General features: G+C 39.7%; 3 protein-coding genes across 4 annotated transcripts; 2 read left to right on the top strand and 1 right to left on the bottom strand.

The window, feature by feature from the left end:
- Positions 1 to 799: 799 nt before the first annotated feature.
- RB195_021834 (uncharacterized protein) lies at positions 800 to 4209 on the top strand (the record flags this gene model as incomplete). 2 transcript variants are annotated; one of them, XM_064208743.1, is made up of 5 exons in its annotated part: positions 800 to 904; positions 1115 to 1210; positions 3695 to 3807; positions 3951 to 4020; positions 4126 to 4209. In XM_064208743.1, the coding sequence occupies 5 exons, from the start codon at positions 800 to 802 to the stop codon at positions 4207 to 4209; spliced, it is 468 nt and encodes a 155-aa protein (XP_064064624.1). The 2 variants fall into 2 exon arrangements, with proteins under 2 accessions (XP_064064624.1, XP_064064623.1); XM_064208742.1 differs by lacking the exon at positions 1115 to 1210.
- Positions 4210 to 4731: 522 nt separating this feature from the next.
- RB195_021833 (uncharacterized protein) lies at positions 4732 to 5166 on the bottom strand (the record flags this gene model as incomplete). The annotated part of the gene is made up of 2 exons (XM_064208741.1): positions 4732 to 4958; positions 5079 to 5166. The coding sequence occupies 2 exons, from the start codon at positions 5164 to 5166 to the stop codon at positions 4732 to 4734; spliced, it is 315 nt and encodes a 104-aa protein (XP_064064622.1).
- A 2277-nt stretch (positions 5167 to 7443) lies between these two features.
- On the top strand, positions 7444 to 8377 carry RB195_021832 (uncharacterized protein; the record flags this gene model as incomplete). The annotated part of the gene is made up of 5 exons (XM_013450381.2): positions 7444 to 7473; positions 7565 to 7714; positions 7884 to 7993; positions 8120 to 8189; positions 8288 to 8377. 5 exons carry the CDS (start codon positions 7444 to 7446, stop codon positions 8375 to 8377), a joined length of 450 nt encoding a protein of 149 aa, XP_013305835.2.
- Positions 8378 to 11230: the final 2853 nt, after the last annotated feature.

The raw sequence follows: 11230 nt of genomic DNA, 5'->3' as shown, positions 1-11230 counted from the left end.
CCGGTGGTTTCTATGCGATATTTCATATATCTATCTTAGATCTAAGATGATCCGCTCTAAGACTTGTACATTACTAACAACAAAAATATTCCTCGGTAGTGCTTGGGTTCCGTGGCCAATAACTTTTTGTAGGGGGAGGCAATTGTGATAGCGTGTATAAACGACCAAGTTTCGTTTCCTCAATTCATATTGAACGGATTATCTTCGTAATCTAACGAATCTCAGTGAAGATGAACATGTTTTAACATTTTTGCTCTAATTCCGCCAGACTTTCTTCCATTTTTTATTTTCTGGACACAGACCAGAACTCCCAGCGCGGTCGGTGGTCCATCGCTGTCACCTCAGTGCACATCCGTCGTTCGATGTGCTCGAGTTCAAAGGTGGATGACACTTGTCGGTTCAGTAAGGCTTTGGAATGTTCCCTCCAGATGAGTAGCGAGTAGCGACAGCGATTCCGTCAGAAGCATTGAGGACAGATGATCACCTCTTCGTCTTTCCGCTATACTGCCTTAAAAGACTAAGGGCTTCTTTTCTCGGGTTCTTGTCTCTCCGCACCTTTCCGCTTTTCTTCCTTCGTTCTTAGTTCTTAGTTCTTAACGTCCTTCCGTTTTCACGTTCACACTACTAATGGATGACAAAATCCTTTTCAGGCGCTTCTGCTAGCATGGGCCACTAGTAGTACGAGCGACACATACAGAATTGTACGTGGATAGTGTCTCTGGAGATGCAAAGAGAAATGTTTCTCTCTTTGCAAGGACCGGCGACGTTTTCCTTGCAATATTTCGAATACTTTTAGTGAATGAGACAGCGTCGTTCATCTAATCTTGGTCTGCAATGCAATGTTAATCGACACCAATCGACGGATTTTTCTTCTACATTTATAGTCTTTCATATCTGCCAGGAGGTAAGTCGATTTCTTTGGAAATCTGCGACTCTTCTTATGGAACTGTTAAGCTGAGAAAAACTGGGGGTAGTCGGAATCGAATGGCAGCTCTTTAGTTTACCGCTGTTCTGTCTCCCTAGAGCATAGACCTTTTTCTGGCTTCAGTCTTCCCTCTCCTTCAAACGCTCTTGTTACGTCCAATTCCTCAGAAATCGAAACAAGCTCATTCAGAACGCTGTACCAAGAAGTAATTTCATAATGCGTCAAAAACCACTGCAGTATCTGAGAAGTAAGCATAGAAAGATAGTTGGAGTGCACGAACAATTGGTATGTACTTTTTTTGATGAGCACTTAAACGTTCACACTCCTGGAGCAGATGCTGTCATTCTGTGTGAATTAGATTAGAGCAGTCAAAGTAGCCAGGTATTCGAAATACATTATACAGTCAACGCGTAGGCGGATCCCCTTTGAGATTGATCAACGCTGTGCACTTTAAATTTCCTCCTCCATGCAAAAGAGTTTCTATTTGGCATTTGAGTGTGGTTTAAAAATGCAGTGCTTTTTTTCAAATGTATCTGCTGATTTGGTTCACAGTAACAGGTACTTTATAAAGGACTTTCGCGAGAGTTTCCCATATTTGTTCAATTTCTCTATTTAACAAATCGGATGGTGTATAGGAATAACGTTAAATGATAATGAATAAAGTTCTCATCGTTAATTCCTTTGGGATACATCAACACTTTCGTATCAACTCGGAATCGTCTGAGGGTTGAATGAGTTGCGATGCCCAGCCAATGTTTCATGTAGTGTCGACCTTGCAGCAGCTTTGGAACTTCATACTATTGTTTTATTCCTGCACCGAAATAATGAAGAAGAGGAAGATAGGGTGAGCTGTAGACTTCTGCGTGCTACTATCCATAACTCATCCCAGTCTATCGAGGCAGGAAATCAAATATAAAAGATTCCTTTTGTCGGAATTTGTCGCCGCCATTCTTCCGTGCATTTAGCTCCACAGCTACTGATTTCTTTCGCTTCGTTTCTCGTTAGTAAATATGTCATTGCACACAGGTTCTCTGTAGAAATATAAGATTTGCTCATATTTCTATCCATGTGAAGTGATGTTTAATGTCCAGATAATTCACTCTCATTTCCATCTACGAAATCGGCATGCAAAGCCCAACTGTATGTTTGACCAATTGAAAATTAATTGACAGCAGTTAAATCGGATGAGTAACCACGATGTTGGAGGAATTAACACAGTGTCGATTCAAATGAAATTACTTTGCAATTATCTGAAATTCCCGAATCACAGATTAGCCACAACAAACGGCCTTCCGATCATGTTTGACAAAGTAAATTTCTATGAATGTAACTCCTATCTTTCGGTAGAGAAAAACACATCACGGCACAAAGCGACCATTTCTCATCCCAGCCTTCATTCGAACTCACAGTCATTACTTTTCAGCGCTGTCTCGTGCCAGGATATCACGCCAAGTCCCAAAAAAAATTGGGCAATTTACAAAAACACGAGTAAGAATATTTGACCTCTATAACACATGAATAGGACTAAAAGCAAATTTGATCTTCTTTTTTATGTGCACCCTTTGCAAAAAAACTGAAACAAAAATTGGCCGAGTTTCTTTTACTGCTGCGATTTCATTATAAAATATAATTGCTACAAGATCAGTTCGAAAACGGTATAGATTATCAAAAACTTTTCTAAAACTCTCCTAACCGGTTGTGCTATAAGCACTTGTGGCACTTCATTTTAGGGTGGACTCAGGTGCTGCAGAAAATCTCACACTTGCACCTTCTAAGGTAAGGTACCTAAGATTATTCTGGTAAGGTAAGATCGGGAGCGATTTCCACTAGCAGTGCAGAATTCCTTTCGCTACTTTTACTGCGTATCAACACAAACATTTGAGGACTGTCCTTCAATGAATTGGTGTTTATATTTGAAGATGAGGTACCGCCCAAAGTTAGCGAATTAGCACTTTCTTCCAAAAATAGAAAGGTGCCACGATCAAGTCAAGCATATTCAGATCGTTGGATAATGAAATACTTTTTGTTGTACTGCAAAAACCACGGGAATATTTGGGAAATAAGCAGAGTATGAAAGTTTGAGCGTTAGAACTCTTGCTACCTATTTTCGAAGGTGACCACTCCAACATTCACAATCCCTAAACAAAATTTGTCATCCTTTCTGAATTAGATTACAGAAGTCAAAGTAGTCAGATATCGAAATATTGGGCATTCTGAAAGTACGCATTTCTTTAAACGATCCTCCCACCAGACTACGGATTATGACAGATATAAAAGGGTGCTCCAAAATGGGTTAACCGTACAGCATCACAAATGACTGCCGGCATTGTCCTCAAGGTGAGTACAGTCACAGAGGGTGCTGTCAGTTACACTAGCTTCTAATTGGGTATGTCTTTCTGTTATTGGGAAAATTCATAGGAGAGATGTCTTCATTTAGGCGCTCTTCGTCCTCTTACCATCAGCAGCTGCTCTTACACTTATTGAAAAGGAGTATAATGGATCGCTTGACAAATGTTTTGAGTAGGAAAAAAAATACCGGAACATATTTTCGTAAACAAAATCTACGACACCATCAAGCAAAAGAGCGGAGGAAACTTTCCTGTACGGTTTCAATTTCTAAATCCCTGCTATAACTTCACTGATCCCCAATGACTACACAAACACCTTCGAAATCTTATTTAGTTGACCATGCAGGATCCACTACTCAATATCCCAGGTTGCACGATGAAAGCCTAATCAAGGTGTCGTTTCTTAACTATCCATGTTTAGAAATGCAGTTGCCGTGTGGAACTCTATGCTCGCCAATATCTTCTATTGCAAAGACGCGACAATCTAATAAGCTACAATAATACCATACTACTGGAGAAAAATGAATATAAAGGGTTAATTTTTTGACCTATATACAAGTGAAAACTACTAAATTTTAAGCATCCATTAATCCTATCATTTTTTGCTTGCTAGATGAGGTGGTCATAAAATGAGAAATTTCTTGAAGAAGAATAACATCACTGCTATCTATTTTCAGTGAACTGACACGTGGCAAGAAACTTATCGCCTTATTCAATGAAGCCGCTGACATGTGGCTGAAAGAACTGGTGAGGTGATAGAGGATTCAATCAAGTAGATGAGTTACTATGTACTAGAAGCGAGCAATGATTCAAGCCCTGAAGTGGTGGTATGCATATAAAGACTATTTATAGGAACGGTTCTACGGATTCGCAGGAGTGTTTGGATGCGGTTTCCGTTTCACAAACCCTCTCGGTTTTGTGTGTCTATTTGGTTAAAGCTCCTTAAGAACGAATAAGTTGTTCATGCCTCGAATTCTTCTGCACTATTCAAAATGCCTCTTCTCGAAAGGAAAGCACTTGTCTCCGCAGAATGTTTTAGGACAGATAAATAGCTTTACAATTCCACTAATTCTACATGTATTTTGGACACATTAACAAAAATATTATTCTATTTTTTGAGTTTAACGAAGTTATCTTAATTCTACGAAAGTGCTACTTTTTATGGGTGAAAATTTTAGATGTGCTAGTCTTGAACAGCGATCCTAATCTGGGGTTGGTTATTAAGAATTCGTTATAACAATGTCATCAAAAAGCTCTTTGGACACTTTTTGGTTGTCAGAAAATGATTATAGAACTACTCATTATGTTCTCAACAAAAGACAATATAAAACGTTATTGAAAAAAAAAGTACGACACACTTATGTGGAAGATTTACGATGATTTATTATTTATTTAACATTGTCAGTTTCAAAAAAAGCTGAAAATGTAAAAAAAAATGTAGCTGGCATTAAGAGACGTTTACAAAGAGTTATCAAGCGCTGTGGAGATAATATCTTGAGAGGGCGTCAAACGGAAAATGGTTTCGAAATTGACAATTTTGAGCAGTGATTTCAGTCCCAAGTTCGACCTTCCTTGAATCTTGGTATTGTAGAGTTGAATTTTGCACCACTTTGTCTGAGCGGAACCAAGATTGTTATTCACCTTTATTCTGGCTGACGTTTCGGAGTCATCGCCTTCTTCAGAGCCTGGAAAATCAAAGAAGCATGTAATTTATCCCTTCGAACGCCTCATCACACCACAAGATGTGACTCAGCGAAGATATTGTTAAAGATAAAGTCAGAGAAGTACGCCATAATAGCGCTTGCCTTGGTAGTCGTTAAGCCGTGATGTTAGCGGAGCACAGGTTGTTTGAGTTGCGCCGCTAATAGAAAATAATAACGATGCCCCTTCCATCTGACCCCGCATGGGTCTTGACACGGCGCCAGCTCGTTAGTCACAACGATGTATTCTTCCTTACGATTCATATTCAGGCTTTTGGTTGTTATATAGAACGTTCCCATTTTTTTTCGCTCCAGAACGTTTGATTCACTTGCCGACATCGCGACTGTTGAATTAGGTGTTTCCATGGCGCTGTCTGTCTGCTCCTGTACCAATTACCAATGTTTATTTACATTATGTAAACTTCTATTCAGACAGATATTTAATAGAAGCCATTGTATTTGTCTTGTTATCGTTCTATGAGTTTGTGATACGGTTTGTATACCATTTGTAGTGTCCTCCATAGCTCGACATGAGTAACTTGAGTAGGAGGCGCAGAGGGCGAAAAAAGACAGGGATTTAAGAAATTGGTGAAAAATCAAACATGGTGTAGCACCTTGAATACTCACTTATTGGTGCAAATCCAAACGCTAAGAAAGATTTTAGTTATCACCGTATCAATAGCCACACAAAAGGCAAAGAAATGTCATTTTTCATATTTGTCCTATCTACATTTCGTAGAAAATATCTCAGAGGCTATTAAAAACAGCGGCATGACTGTTTTGTAGGAAAAAGTTTTTTCTCTCAAATACCACCTAAATATTCCTTTGTTTCTCTTAAAGGCATCACCCCACGAATCTGAGGTGATGCAGATTTCAGGTGGAGTATTCGTATACGAGATGGGAGAGTACGGAGAGGGGGCTAATTTCGTCCATTTCTTGCTAATTGCCGTAAAAAACGGCCCGGAAGATGCGGTGCCGCACAAGACTGGCGCGCTCCAATCGAACCTCTTGTACAAAACGGTGCGCCAAAACGAATGAAGCCGCATCTCCCGGGCCGTTTTTTATGGCAATTAGGAAGAAATGGACGGAATTACCCCCCTCTCCGTAGTCTCCCATCCCGTATTCGAACACTCCACCTGAAATCCGCACCACCTCAGATTCGTGGGGTGATGCCTTTAACATGAAGTTATCCGCGATCTCCCAGACCCAATAATGTGCTCAGATTCTGAGTCATTAAAACCTATTAAACCCGCTTTAAAACTGCTGAAAAGTACGTATGATTCGTATGCTACTGAAATCAGGGAGCCTTTGGTACTTCAGAATTCCAAAATTTGGGAAACTGGATTGCACTCAGAATTTTATTGTCAATACAGAATTAAATGGAGTTTTCAACGAAAACCAAGCAATATGTGTCGGACTTTGCTCCGGACTGAAGCAACATCCAAGTAGTCCAGAGATTGCATTTTACAAATGGTGTTGTGAATCCCGGTGGCCAAAGTCGTTTATTAGACGAATCCAAGCGGAACGCGAATCAGCACATCTAGTTCTTCTTTTTATATGGAACATTATCATTTGATTTTGAGGGAGAAGATGATGATTAAGGACGATAGACACAATATAAGATCCCAGAAAGGGTTAGGCGATCACTATTTTTGTGAGGTGGAAAAGAACGTTTAGAAAATTCTTATGATTCTTGCTATATGAATTCTGCGATCTCCATGATAAATGGTACTCTTCTGTGCACCAAAAAATCATCTGATCGTCTGACCCAACGAAGAATCTTCTATGTAAAGCATTTATATGAGACCATCACACCTCGACATAGATATTTCTTTGGATCATAGATCGATTGAAGTGGACATCTGATGATAATGAGTAAAAGGAATCAAGCTATGCAGAAAAGGAGGTAAACCTTTCTTCTTCTTATTCTTTTGCTATGAAAGAAATGTTGTCATTAATTAATGTTTAGAAAAGATTGTTCGGATCCAATTTCCATTTTTGCAACACGTAGACGGCTGCTCACTCACAGCAGCAGTTCTTGCATTTTTTTTTGGAGGGGGGGGGGAGGGAAGGGAGGAGAGGGTGGGAGGGGAGAAGGAAGGGAGATACCACCACAAAAAATACCTGACATTCTAGTATACTTTTTTGAATTCAAGAAAACACATATTGCAAACACTGAACTTGTTTTTAAATAGTTCATCAAAACTACCAGAATACTTGAGAAATGAACAATTTTCGGAAGTTTTAGTACCAGAGTTTGACCACGTTTAAGGTCCTTTAAAAAATTTTAAAATTTTAATAAAATATCAAGCTTGTTTTTGGCAATTATGTTTGTGCAGCAAAGTAATCAGATACCAAAACTACAGTGAACATTCTGGAAGTATACGTTTGTGCAAACGATCCTCCAACGGAGGCACGGATTGCTGCAAATATAAAAAGATGGACTGAAACGCCAAAAACTCCAGAACAAATGACTGCTCCTTCCGTCGTCGTCCTTGAGGTGAGTGAACTTACAGAGTGAACTGTTAGGTAGTCCAAATCCAGTCTTCTTATTTAACGACAACGAAGACTGAAGAGATGTCCACTTTTAGGTGCTCTGCTTCCTCTTTGTAGCATCTGCTGCAAACCCATCAAATAAACCGACGCATGAGCCGTGTTTTCAACATGAACAACCTGGGCGAACGCTAATGCGTCAACGGATGTTCCTAGTTTTGATGAGAGCGAGCTATGGAGGTCTTGAAGTACGGTTTTACTTCTTCAATTTTTCACCATACTTCTACTGTTTTTATAGCGCTTTTAAAACGCCCTCGAAATTTGGTTAGTGAAACTACACTGAGCACTCATCAGTGTTCTGGAAAAGTCACTTCAGCAAAGACGCATTAAAAAGTACCACTAGATAACTGATTTTAGGACTACCGATGCAGCCTTGAAGAATGCGCTATAGCGTTTTTGAAGAATCCTGGTGATAAACATAAAGTAATCTGCAACGGCACAGCTGTCACGATAAAAGATTATAAAAGGTAGTACTCTTCATGTCCGAATAATCTGTAAGTCATCAAAAATTTTGTTTGAGATGGTGATGAGGTAAATGAGGGGAAAGAAGGAGCTGATAAAAGAACAACATGAACTTGTTTTCTTTTTTTCAGTAAGAAAAGTGGGAGTGGGAAACCTATGGAAATTTTCCAAGAGGGTGTTAAGCAGTGGAAGATCACAGCGGTGAGCATTTCAATTAGATAAGTATGCTATAGAGAAGGATCATTTTTTGGGAGAAAGATGAGATGATTTTTCTATGCATAGAAAAGGACCACTTGTAGGACCGGAGCTATGGACCGTATGGATGCAGCTTCCGTCGAGATAAAGAAAACATACATTTTGCGTGCGTTTTCCATTCAGGCGACTTCTAATTCAGTATTGAGAATAAAGAAAGAATAAACATTGTTGAATGCATTCGAGAGAAAAAATGTGCACATGGACTGCTCCCTAGTACAAATACATTTCAGTGAAGGAATTCTCAAAGCTTGCAAATTTCCTGAAAATATGTGTTTATGGGAGAGTAGAAATTTGTTGATCGCATGGAAATGGTAAGCATACCTTTGCTTCTCAAATGAACTTCGATCTGCCTGGTTTACACGACTGACTTTGCGTCCTTAAAATGTTAAGGCTAACGTTATTCACAATTCGTAAAAACTCGTTGTGCCAACATTGAGAGAATATTACAATAACGTTACAATGATGTTGTCATTGTTTCTGCAAATACATAGATTGTGAGTTAAAGTAGCGCAGTGGTAAGATACACATTCTCCCACATCTGCACGATAAACGAATGGTTCAGCACTGTTCGTGATCAAAAAAGAATTTCATCCACTCAAGGGTGATAAGTTGCTACCAAAGCTATCTACGAGGACGAGAACATTGACTTGAAATCTCAGTACCTTTGCGAAGAGTTGTTCAGTAGTTCTCCGACGACAGATTTCTGAATTTTCAACGTGCAAACGCCGGTAAAACACTTGTCCCTATTTATTGTTCCCTCACATGTAAACGAGTTCTAATACTTACAAAACCCCTAGTCTTGCTTACGCTGTCGCAATCACTTCGGTAAACAGTGCAATACACATCGTCATGGTTCTCCTAGCTCTGGATGAGATTACAGCTCTCAGGAAATTTTATGTTGCTTGTTGTTGATGCAAGATGTTTGTGAGTAGTGTCGTAGTGCCAGGAGGCTCTATTCGGTTTTATGAAGTATAACAGTCTAACTGTTCTTGTCTATGCCCTGTTTAGGCTGCCATATTACTTTAATTTGACATGAGAGTTGTGGATGTACCACCAGCAGAGCTCAAGTAGCAACCGATATTATCCAATAGGCATAGAGCAGTGAACTGTGCCCTCCTTCTCCATCTACTTTACGCTTCACATGAGCACAAATTTATAGAGCTACGGTAAAACAAGTCTACAGAATGAATGACGCTAATGTTGTAAAAACAGCCCTCGCCACCAGCCCTCAATCAACAATTGGTACGCAATCGTGCAGATGATTTGCCTTGTATGTACAACTGCCAACTGCATTTTTCACTTCTTAGATACAGTATACTAGATGATACAAGGAGTTCGACAGTGTTTTTAATTGCATAATTTGAGCTCCAACTGCATTTTTCACTTCTACATTTTTTACTTCGACCGTGTTCTTAATTGCATAATCTCAGCTCCAAGGGTAGTTCTGGAAGAAGCCAATGAGTCTCCACCAAAAGATAGAAAAGATGATTGCAGGATAAGGAAGAGAATGTGTCCCAGATTTGAATAAGCCCCATTGTTGTTTTGAAAAATAAAGGGATTTACTTACTTTTATGTTACGTCAGTGTTGCCCGACGCTGTCGTCCGCATCCTCCATGCCATCCATGCCTTCTTTGAACATACCATCACTCGTCTTCTCAATATATTGCAAAAGCTCGCACACAGCCCATTCATTCGTCACTGTTCCGTGGCTTGCGAAGCGAGGACCTCACGTGAACTCCCTATCAAGACCGAGTAACCTATGTAGCTCAGGTCGACAAAGTCTTTCAGTTAAGCATCTTCACGATAGCAGATCGATACCTTACATACTTACTACCTACTGTACGTATAACTTTTACTTTCAGTGAGGAGCTCTCTCACCTTGAAGGCAGAGCAACGTTGCGGGTGGACTCATAAGAGCCCATGCATAGAGCGCACGCGCAAGCACACATGCTACAACGCCTCAAGCATAAAGGACGGTGACTTGGAGCCGAGTTCACCGTGAGGTATACCGACGTAAGCGAAGGCTAGATTAAGTGTTACCTGTTCCGTGAATTAAGAGCTGCTTCCCCTGCGGGACGCCTACTAGCCTAGCGAAACAGGGAGTTGTTAGCAACGATTCCACGCCCACTCAAGGTATTTGACCTATTTGGGATGGGGTATCGCGGTCGAAATCCGGGCTTCCGTAAACAAATAAAGAGGTCCGAAATAGACAAAGGAATGTTGAAGGATATCACTCATTTACGTTTCGTAGCAAATGATTGTCTTCAAATAAATACGTAATTGAATAAATTACGTTTACGCATATTCCCCGGAGCATATACCTGTACCAAACGATATGGAGAACGCTTCATTTTGTCCACAGGTCAGTCTTAAATGCTTGCTATCTCTAAAAATCGATTAATCGCAATTTTCAGAGGTCGAAATCAACTTGCACATTTCTCGACTAATCATTTGCACTTTTTTCAGCCCTCAAGACAAATAAGTTAATCCTCCATTTTTGTGACTGAGATTTGAGATCAGTAAGACGCACATGAAAAAAAAATTCATATGAATTTAATGTTAACAATTCCTGAGCAATTTTAATGTGTTACAAAATGCACAAGGTGCTTGTCAAAGGAATTAACAGAAGCTAAGAAATAGAAATGTAAATCCAAGTGAATCTGCACACAACCGGTTTCGGGTTTAGCTCAGTATCTTTTGTGCTTAGGCATTGCTTTGCCGAGAACGCAATTGGAGTATACTTGTGGTTTTTTTATGAGCGGAATGGTGGGTACTATTTGCCATCACGAGCAGATGAGTTCCGTGCAATAATAAACTATCCGATTTCAAGTGGATTATCATTTAGGATAATACTGAATACTAAATATACTAGATATAGTAAATACTGCTAAAATAAAAATAACAGTTTGCAATGGTGCTCTTCTTCTTCCAGCAATTCTTTCATTCATAATCACTGCATCCTGGAGCTATTATATTCTTAGAAATAT

The sequence above is a fragment of the Necator americanus genome, chromosome X, assembly GCF_031761385.1.
Source record: "Necator americanus strain Aroian chromosome X, whole genome shotgun sequence".
Taxonomy (NCBI): domain Eukaryota; kingdom Metazoa; phylum Nematoda; class Chromadorea; order Rhabditida; family Ancylostomatidae; genus Necator; species Necator americanus.
This window is presented reverse-complemented; position numbering and strand designations above follow the sequence as displayed.